This window comes from Stenella coeruleoalba (genome assembly GCF_951394435.1).
Source record: "Stenella coeruleoalba genome assembly, chromosome: 8".
Lineage (NCBI taxonomy): Eukaryota > Metazoa > Chordata > Mammalia > Artiodactyla > Delphinidae > Stenella > Stenella coeruleoalba.
In genome coordinates, this window is record NC_137154.1 from 84427425 (window position 1) to 84448231 (window position 20807).

At 37.0% G+C, this 20807-nt stretch overlaps 1 protein-coding gene across 2 annotated transcripts in view; it reads left to right on the forward strand.

Moving 5' to 3' along the window:
* The window catches only part of ATM (ATM serine/threonine kinase), a 138853-nt gene that overhangs the window by 96786 nt on the left and 21260 nt on the right, over positions 1-20807 (forward strand). For both annotated transcript variants that reach the window (XM_079928766.1, XM_079928767.1), the window contains 11 exons: positions 2371-2605; positions 3106-3273; positions 4364-4477; positions 5430-5647; positions 6160-6371; positions 7287-7396; positions 7787-7945; positions 8403-8541; positions 9375-9457; positions 11142-11282; positions 12255-12371. In XM_079928766.1, coding sequence (XP_079784892.1) covers positions 2371-2605; positions 3106-3273; positions 4364-4477; positions 5430-5647; positions 6160-6371; positions 7287-7396; positions 7787-7945; positions 8403-8541; positions 9375-9457; positions 11142-11282; positions 12255-12371 — 1696 coding nt within the window. The remainder of the gene's footprint in view (positions 1-2370; positions 2606-3105; positions 3274-4363; positions 4478-5429; positions 5648-6159; positions 6372-7286; positions 7397-7786; positions 7946-8402; positions 8542-9374; positions 9458-11141; positions 11283-12254; positions 12372-20807) is intronic.

The following is a 20807-nucleotide window of genomic DNA, read 5'->3' on the forward strand; positions in this document are numbered from 1 at the left end:
TTGAAATGACTGTGTATTCCAAAGTATAACCTTTCTGTTACCAATAGGGACTTTAAAAAATAAAAACTATATAGAGATCAGCTATAGGTTTATTTCAATATCTTTTATCAAGATATAAGTAAATTAACCTAATGAACTGTGATCTTGTTAAAATAAACATTTTCAAAAATATCCATTGTAAAAATTCAGGTTATTAAAATTTAACTTATTGTGTTTTTCTCTTTACAACTTTTTCCCTGTTCAACCCTAGATGAAATTGTTTCCTCATGTTTTTTACCATAGCACATTATACTCCATTCTGTTTTAGTATCACATTGCATTGGTGTCATTTTATGTATACTCTGCCATGCTGTACTAGAAGCTCCCTAAAAATAGGGCTTATTTATTCTTGAATCCTTTGTATCCCTAGTGCTTTTTCCTGGTGACCAATTCTTAGTAAACAGTCAATGTTAATGAATATGGAGTGTTTAGGGGAGATTGCCTCTTATAATGGTGAAAAGGAAGTGATCTCACTTTCCAGTGTTCCTGGATCTTTCTCTGCTAGGGAGTTATAAGGAAGAAAGGGAAAGTTTGATGAGCTGGTACCAAATACCTATGCTCTAGGACAGCAGTTCGCAAAGTGTGGTGTAGAGATCCTGGTTTTCCCAAGATCCATTCAGGAGTTCATGAAATCAAAACTGTTCTTACAAAATGTTATCTGGTATTTTTGCTCTCATTCTCTCATGAGGTATAGTGAAGTTTTGGTGAGGTATCAGAGAATAGCCACAATTATCTGAAGACTATGAAAATACTCCTCCCTTTTCCAACTATGTATCTGTATGAAGCTAGATTTTCTTCATATACTTCAGCCAAACATCATAGCACAGCAAACCAAATGCAGAAGCAAAGATGAGAATTTAACTGTCTCCATTAAGCCAGACATCAAAGAGGTTTGCATAAATGTGAAACAGTGCTCTTCTCACTAAATTTGTTTTGTTTTGGGAAGGATAGTTATTTTTTTATAAAAAATGTTATTTATGATATATGATATATAGTCGATTTACTAAATAAATTAATACATATTAGATTTTTCTCAGTTTTAGTTTCTAATAAGGTAAATATTAATAGGTATAATCCAATAAACAAAAGCTCTTTGGGGGTCTTCAATAATTTGTAAGAGTGTAAAGCATTCCTGAGATTAGAAAATTTGAGACCTGCTGCTCTAGGATCATTTTGGGAGGAATTAAAGTTTTGGTTCCTGTGAATTTATGTTACTGTTTCCTTCTTTATCAAGCAACTAAAAGAGCTTTCATTTCCTAGTCATCACCTTATCATCTTAGTCTCCTTGCTTCATCTTAATTTCTCTTCATATAGTAGGCCTAAAGGATTGGACAGTATTGCTTAGTTGAACATCTGGGAAGCACTCTGTTCATATAAACTAATTGTACAATATGCATTTTCTCTTCCTTTAATAAATAGTATCGGTATATGAAACCTTTACCAGTTGCCAGCATTTCCTTCATTGGATTGTTCTTTCTTTAACAGCTGCTATTTTGCATAGAGTCATGCCCTGTGCGTGGCAGGCACAGTAGATAATGAGTTTATTACATTTCCTTGCTGACTGTCCTTTTTACCACAGGGAACATTGGAGCTGGACAAGAGGTATAGATGTTCTGAATGACAGGCCTGATGAATGTGTTCTCATTTCAGAAGAATGTTAGTTTAGAAGTGTTGCTTTTTGTGAGGTTGAAGAGTATTTTTAAGAAAATCTTGAAAGTATCATCTATAAAAATATTAAATCACTATGCTGTATACCTGAAACTAACATAAACAATACTCCAATTTAAACAAAGAAAGGAAAAAATCTTTAAGTGTTCATCATGTGTTGGGTTCTCTGCTGACTGACCCTCAGAGGTCTGACCATATTGTAGGTTTCTAAACTATGGTCCTTATTTTGGATTATTTTAGAAGTTCCAGTCATGTTACTGCAAAAATTCCTTTGTGTCCTGCCCCCCAGGGGTGCTTTGTGACCACCTAGAGGGGTGGGATAGGGAGGATGGGAGGGAGATGTAAGAGGGAGGAGGTATGGGGATATATGTATATGTGTAGCTGATTCACTTTGTTATAAAGCAGAAACTAACACAACATTGTAAAGCAATTATACTCCAATAAAGATGTTAAAAAAAAAAGAGAAAATGTTGGACCAGGTCAAGGGTAGGTAAACTATAGCCCGCGGGCCAAATCCGGCCCACTGCCTGTATTTGTCAATTAAAAAAAAAAAAAAATTCCTTTGTGTTTATTAAATCTTAAGTTTCAGAACCTGCATATTAGCAGGGTTTTTTGTGGTTTTTTTTCATTTCTCTTATGTGAATTCTGTGATTTGGCTTTCAGATCAATAACAGATAGGCAGCCCTCTGAAGTATACATTAAGTGGTGGAAACATTCCCAGCTTCTCAAAGACAGTGATTTTAGTTTTCAGGAGCCTATAATGGCTCTACGCACAGTCATTTTGGAGATCTTGATGGAAAAGGAAATGGAAAACTCGCAAAGAGAGTGTCTTAAGGATATTCTCACCAAGCATCTTGTAGAACTATCTGTATTAGCCCGAACTTTCAAGAACACTCAGGTAATCAGATTTAAGACTATGTCATCTCACCTCTTGACCTTGCCTTTTATTACCCAGAAAATAGAAAGCATAAGTAAAAAAGAAATGTCATTGAGAGACAGAGATTGCTATTAAAACATTGTATAGCATAATTGTTTAAGATTTCCCATTTTGGAATTAGACCTGAGTTTGAGCCTTGAACAGGGTACTCACCGTCTCTAAACCTCAATTGCCTGGTTAAAAAAATGAGAAGCTACCTAACTTACTCATTGTATTTATAACAAGTCAGCAATTTTATATACTGTGTATAAACACACATAATTAGATAGATGTCTTTATATAAAGAGAAAAACAGATAGGCCGACATCGGGCCTGGGGAAGGCAATCAGAGATGCACTTAAGACAGTCCTGACAAATAGTCAAGTCCTCAGTGAATGGTAGTAACTGCTTTTATTAGTAATAGTAGTGGTAGTATTAGTAATAGTAAAAGTATTTATTCTTATTTGTCATTTTCATTTCAGCTTCCTGAAAGGGCAATATTTCAAATTAAACAGTATAATTCAGCTAGTTGTGGAGTCTCTGAGTGGCAGCTGGAGGAAGCACAAGTATTCTGGGCAAAAAAGGAACAGAGTCTTGCCCTGAGTATTCTCAAGCAAATGATCAAGAAGCTGGGTGCCAGTTGTACAGAGGTTCACTTTTTTTCTATTGGCCAAATTCGTATTTTACTGTTATAAGAAAAATGACTGTGCATTAAAATATTTAAAATAAAATTTAAAGTAATTACCAATTTTATTAAAACTTTTATTAAAGCTTTGACCCATGAACAAGAAATTGTTAAAAGGAGTCTTGAAAATTAATATTTGTAAAAGAAGTTTAGAAAGTATTCATTTTTCCTATTTATAGCATTTCTATCAGTCCATCTTGTTGTCGGTTAATCTATCCCAGTGATAAGCCTCAGTTTTTTAAACTTTCTACAGTATGTGGGAAACAAAGATGAAATAGATACTATAAATTTGAAATGACAAAAAAAATGGAAGAGGAAATGCATAAGAGAACAAAACTTTTAGAAAAAAGCAAGTTGGAATAATTGGGTTGCTAATCCAAATACCTTGAAAACATCATGTCTAATATTTTATCTAACATTACCTATATTAGTTATTGTAAACTTGGTTGCTTCTTCAACTCTATCTCCAGCATATGATGGGCAAAGTAGCAGCATTTGTAGGAATCATGAAGTGTTTTAAAGGTTTGGACACAATGATGTCCCTCTGACATAAACCTACTTGGTGAATATCAACTTTTTGTACTTTTGGATAATGGAAACTTATATTACATCCTCCATCACTAGAGAATTCATCATTATACCAAAGCCCTGGGAACTCATATGATATGTTGTTTAAATATTGCTTAACAATGTGGACTCCAGGGAGTTACCTACTCTCTTTGACCTCAGTTGTAGTTTTCTAATTAAGGATAACAATAGTACTTATTTCATAGGGTTCTTTTAAGGATTAAATGAGTTACTATACATAAAGCTGGTAGAAATGCCTAGCATATGAAAGTACTCAATAAATGTGAGTTGCTCTGATAATAGTAATAATAATAAACAGTAGAGAATGATTATTTTATAAACCTACATATTTGGAATTATTAAAATAGTTGTAAGGTAAAAGCAAATGAGGAAAGACATTTTTAACCTGCTTTTTCCCCCTACGTGGATGATTCTTTTATATAGTCATGATAATGAATTACATTTTAAGATTTTGCTTTCATATACAGAATGATCCCAACCTAAAACTAATATACACAGAATGTCTGAGGGTTTGTGGCACCTGGTTAGCAGAAACTTGCTTAGAAAATCCTGCAGTCATCATGCAGACCTATCTAGAAAAGGTAAGATTTTTGAGCAGCCCTTAAGAGAGTTGTTTAGCTTGAACACATTTGATGTTTTTTTTGGGCTCAGATGCATTTCAAAGGCAAATAAAAGCATGACTTCACTTTTCTAAATATTATTACTGTTGTAGCTCTGTATACTCTTCAGGGCAGAATGAAACAATGTTACAAAAGAAGGAGCATGTTTGGAAAGTAAGCCCAAATGTGTCTTCTCTTTACCCCCATCACCAGCTACTCTTTAAACTACTCTGGTTCTAAGCTAAGTTTCTGATAATTTCTCCACTTAACTTATTTGTAAAAATAGGTGATTAAGTAATATGCAAGTCAACCTTTATTATTCATTTGTAGCCCAACACTACAAGTAGGACTGGGACTCCAGTGCTACTACTGCTTTTGACCTTCCTGTTTCTCCCTCTTATTTAGTTTAGCTAATTTTAGAAATAGCTACTTCACTAAATAAATGAACATGAAAAGCATAATATGATTTTTTTTTTTTTTTCTTTTTTTGCGGTACACGGGCCTCTCACTGTTGTGGCCTCTCCCGTTGCAGAGCACAGGCTCCAATGCGCAGGCTCAGCGACCATGGCTCACGGGCCCAGCCGCTCCGTAGCATGTGGGATCTCCCAGACCGGGGCACGAACCCGTGTCCCCCTGTATCGGCAGGCGGACTCTCAACCACTGCGCCACCAGGGAAGCCCCCCATAATATGATTTTTAAAAACTTTTATAGAGCTTTTTGTTTTTGCACTGTTCTTTGCAAATATTAGCTATTTTGGTTATTTCTGCCATGTCAAAGTTGTTTTGCAAAGTCAAGAAAATACTGTACTTCATATAATTTAGCTTATATACATATATATAAATTAAACTTTAGTGTGGATATTTCTTTGATCTGAGTAATTCTTTAGATGTATTTAGTATCTGTAAATATATAAATGTATTGTTTTTTCTTGAAGGCAGTGGAAGTTGCTGGAAATTATGATGGAGAAAGCAATGATGGGCTCAGAAATGGAAAAATGAAGGCATTTCTCTCATTAGCACGGTTCTCAGATACTCAGTACCAAAGAATTGAAAACTACATGAAATCGTCAGAATTTGAAAACAAGCAAGCTCTCCTGAAAAGAGCTAAAGAGGAAGTTGGCCTTCTTAGGGAACATAAAATTCAGACCAACAGGTAACTAGGGGTCTACAAGTGACACGATATACAGATATACAGTATATATACAGGTATAGAGAACCAGATAAGAATTCATGCTCTGGTTCTAAGCTAATTGTAAAGTATATTGATGTTAGCTTCTTGTTTTGCTTTTTTTAGTTTGTTTGTTGGTATCACAGTTGAAGAAGAGATAGGTGTTGAAATTAAATAGGAGTTACCTATTTTGATGTCATTAAATCCTTTATTCAAACCTGCTTTTGGTCTATATATTTTAGTGTAAGTAGAGAATAACATTCACGAAATACCTTGGATAGAGTCCACTTTGTCTTTGGTTGCCTAAGATAGCTTTTGAGTTGCACAAACTTACTTTAAGACAAAACTAAGTTTGTTCCCCTTTATAATTCTTAGAATTTTGCTTTTTCTCCTAAGGTGGACACCAGATTTTTTATTTACTTTGTATATCTTATATGATGTTGTAGTTCTATAAAATTTGATGGCTTTTGTGTTTTGCTTTAATTATCCAATGTAAGGTACACAGTAAAGGTTCAGCGAGAGCTGGAGTTGGATGAATGTGCACTCCATGCATTGAAAGAAGATCGTAAACGTTTCTTATGTAAGGCAGTTGAAAATTACATCAATTGCTTATTAAGTGGAGAAGGGCATGATACGTGGATATTCCGTCTTTGTTCCCTCTGGCTTGAAAATTCTGGAGTTTCTGAAGTCAATGGCATGATGAAGGCAAGTGTTCTTTTTCAACCCAATATTCTAGCCTGTGCTTTAAAAGTTTAGACATAAGCCCCTCAATGTCATGGATTTTGTATACTTTGTATCCTTGGCACTTGGTTCAGGGCTCTACACGTAGGTACTTAATTAGCTCTAATGATGTAGGTTTATGTGGCTATGAGAGAATTTAGGTCAGTCTTTTCCTATATCTTTGCAATCACCATAGGAAAGTACTCAGAATGCTAGACTGGGAGATTTAGAAAGCAATTAAAAATGATGTGATCACAGGTTGGGTATTTTTCCCCTGCTTTAATTCTTTTCTGGGATTTTTTATGGTAAATTATTTTTGTAAATGGAAAAAAAGATTTTAAGAAAACATTAAAGTGGCAGTATTTTGTAAATTTTTATTTAAAAAATCTTAGGTTTTATTGATGACACCTGATATTAAAGTTATGTTGGCAAGGTATATATTGGCAATCAGTTTGAAGCTTAGAAGTAAAATGGTTCTTCTGGCTGAAGAGAATGATACAACCAACCTCTGCTACTAATGTACATTAAATCCTGTTACTTTTAGCATGTAGGGAAAAATCGTTATTCCCTGTTATTCACACTGACTTCTCAGGAGTCAAGATTACAATAGTCCTTAGATCCACATTTGTTCTCCTTGGATTCACTGGAATATGAGCAGTGCCAAGTATTCCAGTTCTGAATACAGTTTGATCTAGGTTCAAATATTATGACTGACCAGTGAATCAATCTAGACTTTAAGATAAATGATAAGTAAAAATATGTGATTAGTGAAATTTTATTTAATATCTGCTAGATGATTATACTAGTAGAGGAACATTTTCTTAGAATAATTTATTTGCTTAGTTGTGAGACTATTTGACATGCATTGTTTTTTTAATTTTGTGTTCTTTTTAATGGTAGAGAGATGGAATGAAGATTCCATCATATAAATTTTTGCCTCTTATGTACCAATTGGCTGCTAGAATGGGGACTAAGATGATGGGAGGCCTAGGATTTCATGAAGTCCTCAATGATGTAAGTAAACCTGAAAATCAAACCACAGTTGCTTTTCTTTTATATTATTATATACTACTGTTCCACTCCAGGAAGTGGCAATACAAAAAAAGTTTAGTCACTCATATTTATTATGCTATATATATATATATATATATATATATATATATGGGCAAGAATAAAGATTCCCTTTTGTCTCCTCTCATGCTCCACATAAGTTACTCAATTTCTTTCTCTTTCTTATTCCTCATGTACTTCTGTCTCTCTCTCTCTCATACATACCCATACTCACACAGTCCACCCACGGCAGCATCTAGTACAGTAACACATATCTTAATGTTAAGCAAAATTTAAAAGGATTTTCTTTTTTTTTGGTTTCCATAAAACTAACAGTTCTTAATTTTATGACAGCTCATCTCTAGAATTTCAATGGATCACCCTCATCATACTTTGTTTATTATACTGGCTTTAGCAAATGCAAACAAAGATGAATTTTTGACCAAACCAGAGGCAGCAAGAAGGAGTAGAATAACTAAAAATGCACCTAAACAAAGCTCTCAGCTTGATGAGGTATCTGGATTGAACATGCATACCTTTTTGAATTGTAATATTCATTTTTTCCCAAAATATTCCTTTCTTAAGTCTCAGGAATTCTAGGAGTGTGTGTTCTTGACAGTATTCAGATTGTAAATCCTTTGTTATTGTGATGCTACCTAAAATTGGTTGAAAACTCCTGAATATTTCTCAAAGCATAAGAAATACCAAAAGTATTTTTACCTTTTTTCCTCAGAGCAATGAGCAAAGAAAAAATAAATTTTACAAGGCACCCAAGTCATTTACTCTTGAGATTATTATATCTTTGATGTATTTCATTCATAATAAGATGACTTGGTCTCTGAGGGATTATAGTCCTTCCATTGTCTAGCTTTGTGCATAAATTACTTTTCCTTTTGTTATTATAACTCTGAAAAGTTTAAGTCTTGGGTATTTGCTTATGTAATATTTTTTGTTTGTTTTTTATTAATAGGATCGAACCGAGGCTGCAAACAAAATAATACGTACTATGAGAAGCAGGAGACCTCAGATGGTCAGAAGTGTTGAGGCACTTTGTGATGCTTACATTATACTAGCAAATTTAGATGCCACTCAGTGGAAGGCTCAGAGAAGTATGCAGTTTGAAAGAATGAGTGTTGCCTTCTTGCTGTGTTATTCTCTGTAGGGATGTATTAATTATAGAGCTTAATAATGTAAATCTGTTCAACTCACACACATTAATTATAGATGTGAATGTCCTGATGATTACAACTTACACATGATTCAAAACTTAATTTTTGTATAATAGCTTCAACGCCCCTCCAGTCACTTTTTTACTTAATATCTTTTTGTGGAACTGATAATAGGTGACTGCACTCTAGGACTTAAAAATGGGAAGACCTTATCATTTTCTCCATTATTCTTCTTGCTGTGTCTATTTAAATAATTATAAGCTGCTATAATATTTGGTTATTTGTATCTCTCTCCCCATACTTTAATAATTGTATTCTTTTTTCTGTTCAGAATCATATCTTCACATTTAAATTTGTATTATTTTAAAATAAGAATGAGGCTTCTCATAGTGTTCCTCTCTAAGCAAACAAAGACTATTGTCATGTCCTTTAGTCAGATTTAATAGTAATATGACAGGAGTACATTATCTATGTGCTATTTACACTGTATATAATTATCTTAAGTTGCTCGATTTGACCCCTCAGGTAAATCTGGTCTAGTTACCAGCGCCAGGTAACCTGCAAATTCATTTGTAAGCCATGTTAACCATTGTTATGCCCTGACCCTGAGTGGCATTGTGTCCTGAGCCCTTGGTCTTCATTTCTAAATCAGGGCCTGAACCACAGATTAGCCACAGTTTGGGTTTATGGTACATGCTGAATTCTCCTGCTTTACCTTCAGTACTATTCCTCAATTTGCAGTTGTCACTGAAACCTCTTTATTTTAAATACAGAAGGCATAAGTATTCCGGCAGACCAGCCCATTATCAAACTTAAAAATTTAGAAGATGTTGTTGTTCCTACTATGGAAATTAAGGTAATCTACCATTAACTGTTTTGATTATTTTTTAATTAAATAATTTATTTATTTTTTGACTGTGTTGGGTCTTCGTTTCTGTGCGAGGGCTTTCTCTAGTTGCGGCAAGTGGGGGCCACTCTTCATCGCGGTGCGCGGGCCTCTCACTATCGCGGCCTCTCTTGTTGCGGAGCACAGGCTCCAGACGCGCAGGCTCAGTAATTGTGGCTCACGGGCCTAGTTGCTCCGCGGCACGTGGGATCCTCCCAGACCAGGGCTCGAACCCGTGTCCCCTGCATTGGCAGGCAGACCCTCAACCACTGTGCCACCAGGGAAGCCCCTGATTTTTTAATTAAGCTAAATTACTCTTTAGTAGGTTAAACCATTTGAAATAGCCTTTTTTTGTAGGTCAAAATTGGTTAAATATTGGCAGTTTCACTTGTTTCAACCTATAGTTTGTTTTATTTTTAATATTTATTTATTTGGTTGCATCAGGTCTTAGTTGTGGCATGCGGGATCTTTCTTTGTGGCACGCAGGCTCTTAATTGCGGAGTGTGGGCTTCTCTCTAGTCCCGGTGCACAGGCTCTCTAGTTGTGGCACGCAGACTCTAGAGTGTGCGGGCTTAGTTGCCCCATGGCATGTGGGATCTTAGTTCCCCAATCAAGGATCGAACCCACATCCCCTGCATTGGAAGGTGGATTCTCAGCCACTGGACCACAGGGGAGTCCTCAGCCTATAGTTTTTTTTCTTTATTGGATTCCCTTTGCCCAAGAATTAAAATATACAAAGTCCTCTCCTGCTTTCTTTTCTTTTGCCTTCATTTTTACAGCTTTCATCTTTCTTATGAAGAAGTCTATAGACTTATTTTTATTGGCCAGAAGAAGGAAAGATTTCATGTGTTTATGCCAAAATTAAGTTTTAACTGAGCAAGAAAGTCCCTAATTGTTTTATACTGGTTTTTAAAATTCTGTATGCATTAGAATGTATTGACTGTGATGTATTACGGTATTAAATAATACAATATGTATTACAATATTAAATTGACTATAATATACATGACACTTTCAGCTATGTCCTGATGGTCTTTTATTGTTAGAAGTACGGTGTTGCCAGGGATATATGTAATGATAAAGGTTACAGTTTAGAAAATGATCATTTTAACTACATTGTAAAATCTCTCCTTTGAGTTTGTAGTTTAGTGTTTAATATCTGTAGTTGTTTGATTTGCAATGTAGCTTCATCATGTGGATTAACCTATCAGCAAATTATTTAGCTGAATATTTCCTGAAAATGCCAGATTTAGCAATTACAACCAAGAAAACTCCTCTCCATATTTTTCTAAAATTTACCTTGTTTTTGTGAGGAGATGACTTAATTTATACAGATGACTTAACATATACAGGTCAGTGGCAAGACCTGAACCAGGGTTTTTCAGTAGTTTTTCAGTAACACTATTCTAACTTTGTATGCCCTACTTTTATTAAGAGATGTTTAGGGAGGTAAATTTTATCTATGGCAGTTTTTAAAGCCTTTCCAATGTCAGATCTTCTTTCTTTCATTTATAAAGTTACCACTTCAGTTCTTAACCAACAGCACATTGTCATTCATTCCTCTGTTTAATATTAAAATTGTCATTTATAATTCATTTTTCTTTAAATGCAAATTGTGTATCTGAGCTATTGTCATATTTATACATTTTATTAGGTGGACCCCACGGGGGAATATGGAAATCTGGTGACTATACAGTCATTTAAAGCAGAATTTCGTTTAGCAGGAGGTTTAAATTTACCAAAAATAATAGATTGTTTGGGTTCTGATGGCAAGGAAAGGAGACAGCTTGTCAAGGTGAGATTTTCCTTTTGTTGTTAATGAAAAAAGTCAAATAGAAAACTTTAGTTGATATTTTCTTCCTACTTTGGGTCTTTATTTTTTTATTGTTTTTTGCGGTACGCGGGCCTCTCACCGCTGCAGCCCCTCCCATTGTGGAGCACAGGCTCCGGGCGCGCAGGCCCAGTGGCCATGGCCCACGGGTCCAGCCACTCCGAGGCACGTGGGATCCTCCCGGACCGGGGCACGGACCCATGTCCCCTGCATCGGCAGGCGGACTCTCAACCACTGCACCACCAGGGAAGCCCTGGGTCTTTATTTTTATTCTGAATAAGGAAAACATAAACTAGAAATATATTGTTTTCTAGAAGCAGAATGCTTTTCCTCATTTTTTTGTCTCTCTGAAAGACCAGCCTTATTATAATAGTTGGTTGAAGTAAAAGAATACTTTTAACATGTACAGACATGATGAGATTAACAATCAACCTGCTTGTTATGGGAAAAAAGATTTCTGGTGAGTGTAGCTTATTTTTTTGAATAGTTCAAGTTGAAGGCCCTTGCCTCAATATCCTGAGTCTGGCACTGTGCTAAGTGCTATTAAATGTATCAGAAAGCAACAGCATTCCTCCCTTACTCTGCTCTTAAGCTCTTTGGGCCTTGCTGGGAAGTAGTAGAGGAACAACAGTGCTCTTCTACACTTGTATTTTACAGTGTGCCCTCAAGTGGAGGGATTCCAATTATTTTAATTACAAAAGCAGCAAGTGGGGGGAAACTTCTTATTTCTAAATTGGTCTGCCTACCCAGTGGTATAGCTTATTCTAAATGAAAGAATAGTATTAGGTCTTAATTATTTAAGAGACTATTATGAGGAGCACAATCCTCGGATTGATTTCTAAGTTCCCTTTGGCTGTCCTCGGATGACTCTTCGTGTGATTTTATAATAAAGAAAATGAACTACACTTAGTTATTTGTGTTTTGATTATTCTGAAGGGCCGCGATGACCTGAGACAAGATGCTGTCATGCAGCAGGTTTTCCAGATGTGTAATACATTGCTGCAGAGAAATACTGAAACCAGGAAGAGGAAGTTGACTATCTGTACATATAAGGTAACTAGTTTATACTTCTGCTTCATTAAGGACATGTAAAAGACACCATTATTCAGGCAGGGGTCAGCAAGCGTTTTCTGTAAATTTTGGAGATTAATCCTTTGTCAGTTGCTTCATTTGCAAATATTTTCTCCCATTCTGAGGGTTGTCTTTTGGTCTTGTTTATGGTTTCCTTTGCTGTGCAAAAGCTTCTAAGTTTCATTAGGTCCCATTGTTTATTTTTGTTTTTATTTCCATTTCTCTAGGAGGTGAGTCAAAAAGGATCTTGCTGTGATTTATGTCATAGTGTTCTGCCTATGTTTTCCTCTAAGAGTCTGATAGTTTCTGGCCTTACATTTAGGTCTTTAATCCATTTTGAGCTTATTTTTGTCTATGGTGTTAGGGAGTGTTCTAATCTCATACTTTTACATGTACCTGTCCAGTTTTCCCAGCACCACTTATTGAAGAGGCTGTCCTTTCTCCACTGTACATTCCTGCCTCCTTTATCAAAGATAAGGTGACCATATGTGCGTGGGTTTATCTCTGGGCTTTCTATCCTGATCCATTGATCTATCTTTCTGTTTTTGTGCCAGTACCATACTGTCTTGATTACTGTAGCTTTGTAGTATAGTCTGAGGTCAGGGAGCCTGATTCCTCCAGCTCCATTTTTCGTTCTCAAGATTGCTTTAGCTATTCGGAGTCCTTTGTGTTTCCATACAAATTGTGAAATTTTTTGTTCTAGTTCTGTGAAAAATGCCAGTGATAGTTTGATAGGGATTGCATTGAATCTGTAGATTGCTTTGGGTAGTAGAGTCATTTTCACAATGTTGATTCTTCCAATCCAAGAACATGGTATGTCTCTCCATCTAGTTATATCATCTTTAATTTCTTTCATCAGTGTCTTATAATTTTCTGCATACAGGTCTTTTGTCTCCTTAGGTAGATTTATTCCTAGATATTGTATTCTTTTTGTTGCAAATGGGAGTGTTTTCTTGATTTCACTTTCAGATTTTTCATCATTAGTGTATAGGAATGCCAGAGATTTCTGTGCATTAATTTTGTATCCTGCTACTTTACCAAATTCATTGATTAGCTCTAGTAGTTTTCTGGTAGCATCTTTAGGATTCTCTATGTATAGTATCATGTCATCTGCAAACAGTGACAGTTTTACTTCTTCTTTTCCGATTTGGATTCCTTTTCTTCTCTGATTGCTGTGGCTAAAACTTCCAAAACTATGTTGAATAAGAGTGGTGAGAGTGGGCAACCTTGTCTTGTTCCTGATCTTAGTGGGAATGCTTTCAGTTATTCACCATTGAGGATGATGTTGGCTGTGGGTTTGTCATATATGGCCTTTATTATGTTGAGGAAAGTTCCCTCTATGCCTACTTTCTGCAGGATTTTTATCATAAATGGGTGTTGAATTTTGTTGAAAGGCTTGCTCTGCATCTATTCAGATGATCATATGGTTTTTCTCCTTCAGTTTCTTAATATTGTTTATCACATTGATTGATTTGCGTATATTGAAGAATCCTTGCATTCCTGGAATAAACCCCACTTAATCATGGTGTAGGATCCTTTTAATGTGCTGTTGGATTCTGTTTGCTAGTATTTTGTGGAGGATTTTTGCATCTATGTTCATCAGTATATTGGCCTGTAGTTTTCTTTCTTTGTGACATCTTTGTCTGGTTTTGGTGTCAGGGTGATGGTGGTCTCGTAGAATGAGTTTGGGAGTGTTCCTCCCTCTGCTATACTTTGGAAGAGTTTGAGAAGGATAGGTGTTAGCTCTTCTCTAAATGTTTGATAGAATTCGCCTGTGAAGCCATCTGGTCCTGGGCTTTTGTTTGTTGGAAAATTTTTAATCACAGTTTCAATTTCAGTGCTTGTGATTGGTCTGTTTATATTTTCCATTTCTTCCTGATTCAGTCTCGGCAGGTTGTGCATTTCTAAGAATTTGTCCCTTTCTTCCAGGTTGTCCATTTTATTGGCATAGAGTTGCTTGTATTAATCTCTCATGATCCTTTGTATTTTTGCAGTGTCAATTGTTACTTCTCCTTTTTCATTTCCAATTCTATTGATTTGAGTCTTCTCCCTTTTTTTTTGATGAGTCTGGCTAATGGTTTTATCAATTTTGTTTACCTTCTCAAGGAACCATCTTTTAGTTTTATTGATCTTTGCTCTCGTTTCCTTCATTTCCTTTTCATTTATTTCTGATCTGACCTTTATGATTTCTTTCCTTCTGCTAACTTTGGGGTGTTTTTGTTCTTCTTTATCTAATTGCTTTAGGTGCAAGGTTAGGTGTTTATTCGAGATGTTTCCTGTTTCTTAAGGTAGGATTGTATTGCTATGAACTTCCCTCTTAGAACTGCTTTTGCTGCATCCCATAGGTTTTGGGTCGTCATGTCTCCATTGTCATTTGTTTCTAGGTATTTTTTGATTTCCTCTTTGATTTCTGCAGTGATCACTTCATAATTAAGTATGTATTGTTTAGCGTCCATGTGTTCGTGTTTTTTACAGATCTTTTCCTGTAATTGATATCTAGTCTCATAGCGTTCTGGTCAGAAAAGATACTTGATACAATTTCAATTTTCTTAAATTTACCAAGGCTTGATTTGTGACTCAAGATATGATCTATCCTGGAGAATGTTCCATGAGCACTTGAGAAAAATGTGTATTCTGTTTTTCTGGGATGGAATGTCCTATAAATACCAAACATCAAACAAGTCCATCTTGTTTAATGTATCATTTAAAGCTTGTGTTTCCTTATTTATTTTCATTTTGGATGATCTGTCTATTGGTGAAAGTGGGGTGTTAAAGTCCCCTACTATGAAATTGTTACTGTCAATTTCCCCTTTACTGGCTGTTAGTATTTGCCTTATGTATTGAGGTGCTCCTATGTTGGGTGCATAAATATTTACAATTGTTATATCTTCTTTTGGATCGATCCCTTGATCATTATGTAGTGTCATTCTTTGTCTCTTCTAATAGTCTTTATTTTAAAGTCTATTTTGTCTGATATGAGAATTGCTGTGCCAGCTTTCTTTTGGTTTCCATTTGCGTGGAATATCTTTTTCCATCCCCTTACTTTCAGTCTGTATGTGTCTCTAGGTCTGAAGTGGGTCTCTTGTAGACAGCATATATACGGGTCTTGTTTTCGTATCCATTCAGCCAGTCTGTGTCTTTTGGTGGGAGCATTTAATCCATTTACATTTAAGGTAATTATCGATATGTATGTTCCTATTCCCATTTTCTTAATTGTTTTGGGTTTGTTATTGTAGGTCTTTTCCTTCTCTTGTGTTTCTTGCCTAGAGAAGTTCCTTTAACATTTGTTGTAAAGCTGGTTTGGTGGTGCTGAACTCTCTCAGCTTTTGCTTGTCTCTAAAGATTGTAATTTCTCCATCAAATCTGAATGAGATCCTTGCTGGGTAGAGTAATCTTGGTTGTAGGTTTTTCTCCTTCATCACTTTAAATATGTCCTGCCAGTTCCTTCTGGCTTGCAGAGTTTCTGCTGAAAGATCAGCTGTTAACCTTATGGGGATTCCCTTGTGTGTTATTTGTTGTTTTTCCCTTCCTGCTTTTAATATGTTTTCTTTGTATTTAATTTTTGACAGTTTGATTAATATGTGTCTTGGCGTGTTTCTCCTTGGATTTATCCTGTTTGGGACTCTCTGTGCTTTTTGGACTTAATTAACTATTTCCTTTCTCATATTAGGGAAGTTTTCAACTATAATATCTTCAAATATTTTCTCAGTCCCTTTCTTTTTCCCTTCTTCTTCTGGGACCCCTAAATTTGAATGTTGGTGCGTTTAATGTTGTCCCAGAGGTCTCTGAGACTGTCTTAGTTCTTTTGATTCTTTTTCTTTATTACGCTATGCAGTAGTTATTTCCACTATTTTATCTTCCAGGTCATTTATCCGTTCTTCTACCTCAGTTATTCTGCTATTGATCCCTTCTAGAGTATTTTTAATTTCACTTATTGTGTAGTTCATCATTACTTGTTTACTCTTTAGTTCTTCTAGGTCCTTGTTAAATGTTCTTGCATTTTCTCTATTCTGTTTCCAAGATTTTGGATCACCTTTACTATCATTTTTCTGAATTCTTTTTCAGGTAGACTGCCTATTTCCTCTTCATTTGTTAGGTCTGGTGGGTTTTTATCTTGCTCCTTCATCTGCCGTGTGTTTTTCTGTCTTCTCATTTTGCTTACCTTACTGTGTTTGGGGTCTCCTTTTCGCAGGCTGCAGGTTTGTCGTTCCTGTTGTTTTTGGTGTCTGTCCCCAGTGGCTAAAGTTGGTTCAGTGGGTTGTGTAGACTTCCTGGTAGAGGTGACTAGTGCCTGTGTTCTGGTGGATGAGGCTGGATCTTGTCTTTCTAGTGGGCAGGTGCATGTCTGGTGGTGTGTTTTGGGGTGTGTGTGGCCTTATTATGATTTTAGGCAGCCTTTCTGCTAATGGGTGGGATTGTGTTCCTGTCTTGCTATTTATTTGGCACAGGGTGTCCAGCAATGTAGGTTGCTGTTCGTTGAGTGAAGCTGGGTGTTGGTGTTGAGATGGAGATCTCTGGGAGATTTTTGCCATTTGATATTATGTGTAGCTGGGAGGTCTTCTGTGGACTAGTGACCTGAACTTGGCTCTTCCACCTCAGGCACAGCACTGACTCCTGGCTGCAGCTCCAAGAGCCTTTCACCTACATGGCTCAGAATAAAAGGGAGTAAAAGTAGAAAGGAGGGAAGGAGGGAGGAAGGAAGGAAGAAAGAAGGAAAGAAAATAAGAAAGAAAGAGGATAAAATAAAATAAAGTAAGATAAAATAAAGTTATTAAAATAAAAAATAATTATTAAGAAAAAAAATTTTTTTAAGTCAAAAAAAAAATGGATAGACAGAACCCTAGGACAAATGGTGAAACAAAGCTGTACAGACAAAATCTCACACAGAAGCATACACATACACACTCACAAAAAGAGGAAAAGGGCAAGAAATAATAAATCTTGCTCTCAAAGTCCACCTCCTCAATTTGGGATGATTAGTTGTCTATTCAGGTATTCCACCGATGCAGGGTACATCAAGTTGATTGCAGAGATTTAATCGGCTGCTTCTGAGGCTGCTGGGAGAGATTTCCCTTTCTCTTCTTTGTTGGCACAGCTCCTGGGGCTCAGTTTTGGATTAGGCCCCGCCTCTGTGTGTAGGTCCCCGGAGGGCATCTGTTCTTCGCTCAGAAAGGACGGGGTTAAAGGAGCTGCTGAGTCGGGGGCTCTGGCTCACTCAGGTCGGGGGGAGGGAGGGGCATGGAGTGCGGGGCGAGCCTGCGGCTGCAGAGGCCAGCAGGACGTTGCACCAGCCTGAGGCGCGTCGTGCGTTCTCCCGGGGAAGTTGTCCCTGGATCCCGGGACCCTGGCAGTGGCGGGCTGCACAGGCTCCTCAGAAGGGAGGTGTGGATAGTGACCTGTGCTCGAACACAGGCTTCTTGGTGGCGGCGGCAGCAGCAGCCTTAGTGTCTCATGCTCATCTCTGGGGTCCGCGCTGATAGCCGCGGCTCCTGCGGGTCTCTGGTGCTCCTTTAAGCAGTGCTCTTAATCCCCTCTCCCTGCGCACCAGGAAACAAAGAGGGAAGAAAAAGTCTCTTGCCTCTTTGGCAGGTCCAGACTTTTCCCCGGACTCCCTCCCGGATAGCCGTGGTGCACTAACCCCTTCAGGCTGTGTTCTCGCTGCCAGTCGTCTCCCTGCGATCCAACTGAAGCCTGAGCCTCAGCTCCCAGCCCCCACCCGCCCTGGCGGGTGAGCATACAAGCCTCTCGGGCTGGTGAGTGCTGGTCGGCCCCGATCCTCTTACAGGAATCTCTCCGCTTTACCCTCCGCACCCCTGTTGCTGCGCTCTCCTTCGTGGCTCTGAAGCTTCCCCCCTCTGCCACCCGCAGTCTCCGCCCGCAAAGGGGCTTCCGTGTGGACACCTTTCCTCCTTCACAGCTCCCTCCCACTGGTGCAGGTCTCATCCCTATTCTTTTGTCTCAGTTTTTTCTTTTGCCCTACCCAGGTACGTGGGGAGTTTCTTGCCTTTTGGGAGGTCTGAGGTCTTCTGCCAGCGTTCAGTAGGTGTTCTGTAGGAGTTGTTCCACGTGTAAAAGTATTTCTGATGTATCTGTGGGGAGGAAAGTGATCTCCGCATCTTACTCTTCCGCCATCTTCCCCCTTTCCCCCAAAGGGCCTGTTTTTTGTAGGTGTTCCTTTCTGGTTTCATTCCTGTATCTCCTATTTGCCCTTTATTCTTATGTTACTGCTGTAACAAGGCTTATTTATTTATTCGTTGTTTCTATTTCTGTGAAGATATAAATAAAGATAATTACTATATAGCAGAGAAGCAACCTTTCAGAGACACTTTTATGATAGTCCCATATCTGTTTCTTAAACCTGCAAAATGGTATATACCACAAGTGTTTATTTTCTCTAGTGAGTTAACCCTACTTAACCTCGAGGTATCCCAACCATCAACTAAGACTAGTTTAAAAATATAATAGAAAAAAGTCCCTTTCACAATAATATAATGTATATAATGTGAATAAACTGCCTAGGATTAATGTTAATAAGAAACATGCAAGACTGTATAAAATAAAATTACAAAACTAATGCAAGAAAGAATAAAGGAAAACTAGGATAAGGGAGAAGTCCCATGTCTTAAATGGGAAGGCAGTGAAAAATGTCAGCTCATTTCTAATTAATGCATAGACAATGAAATTCCAGTAAAAATTTTTATATCATGGAAACATGATTTAAAAGTTTATCTTGAAAAATATATCGGTGAGAATGACTGAAATGTCTTTGATAAAGGCAACAGGTGAAAGTGGACTCTGTCTAATCATATGAAAGCGAATGGTAAAGCTTTAGTAATGAAGATGATATAGTTCATGACATAAAAATAGATTAATAGCCTTGAAATGGATGTTTATATATACATTTATAAGAAATCAGTATATAGCTTTGACTTTTAGGAAGTTCCTGAATAAGCCTAAAAATGCTATTAACTCTGGGTATGATGAGATTATGGGTAATACCTGCTTTTTAGTATATTTTGAATTGCCCTAAATGAACATTTTTTTAAATTATAAAAATAATTGTTAAACTAAAAACACCAAATAGTTAGGGGAGTAGGGAAAAAGAAATTAGATCTACCCTCCAAAATTCTGATTGAGTCAGGCTATTGTAATTGAAAACTGAACTTTTTTAGAGCTTCTTAATTGCCTACAGAAATAGAAATATAAAACTCACTTGTTAGTTGGGTGAGGTTGAGGGGTGGGAAAGCATGAAGAAAAGCACACTTTTTCATAATACCTTCAAGTTTGTGAGAAATTTGTCATGTGAAACTTTGTAGGATATTAACTAATATAATTGATGCTTTCTATTAGCAGTTAACAAAAAAACAAGTTCTTATGGAATGCTAAGAGCAAAAGTTTAAAAAAGATCTGTGAGATCTATTCTGCAGAAGGACTTCTTTGGTGTGATTTAGATCAGTGCTGTTCAAATTTAGCAGGCATCGTAATCCCTGGAAGGGTTTGTTAGAACACAGATGCTGGGCTTCCCTGGTGGCGCAGTGGTTGAGAGTCCGCCTGCCAATGTAGGGGACACGGGTTCGTGCCCCGGTCCGGGAAGATCCCACATGCCGCGGAGCGGCTGGGCCCGTGAGCCATGGCCGCTGAGCCTGCGCGTCCGGAGCCTGTGCTCCGCAACAGGAGAGGCCACAACAGTGAGAGGCCCACGTACCGGGAAAAGAAAAAAAAACAACACAGATGCTGAGCCCCTAGAATTTCTAATTCTAGGATGGAGCCTGAAAATATGCATTTCTTGCCAGGTATCAAGTGATGCTGATGCAGCAGTGTTTCAGGAACCGTACTTTTAGACTCACCAGTCTAATTACTTTGCTGTCATTTGATCTAGCTTAATTATAGGACAAAGTTGATGAGCTGTTAACTGTCCAGGTACTTTAATGTGGCAGGTACTTTAACGATTGCTGAGAAGTTTTTAGAGGGCAGATATTCAGTAACATGAATGAAAGAAAATTTTTATGCTCTAAATGCCAGACTTTTAGATAGCATAGATGATGACTGAAGAACTGGGATACAATGTGTTGCAAAAAGTTTGGGCTCTAAGATCCCCTGTTTTTTTCAGAAAGCCACTCAGGTTTCCAAGCAAGTAACACAGTTTAGCTTCCAAAGTTCATTGCTATAAAGCATGAGAGAGAGAACGCCTTAATCTAAAATATTTTGAAGGCAGAAACAACTAAACTCTATTTCTACTTTATGACTTTTTAAATATCTGAGTTTTACAGAGAACTATTTTACCGATTAAATAGTGGAGTTATTTAATGTTACACATCTGAATATTAAAAAATAATCACTTAATATGAGAGTTTAGGTTTGACTTTATTGTTTAGAATTATAATACTGGGCCAATAGATATATGTTATTTTGAGATTA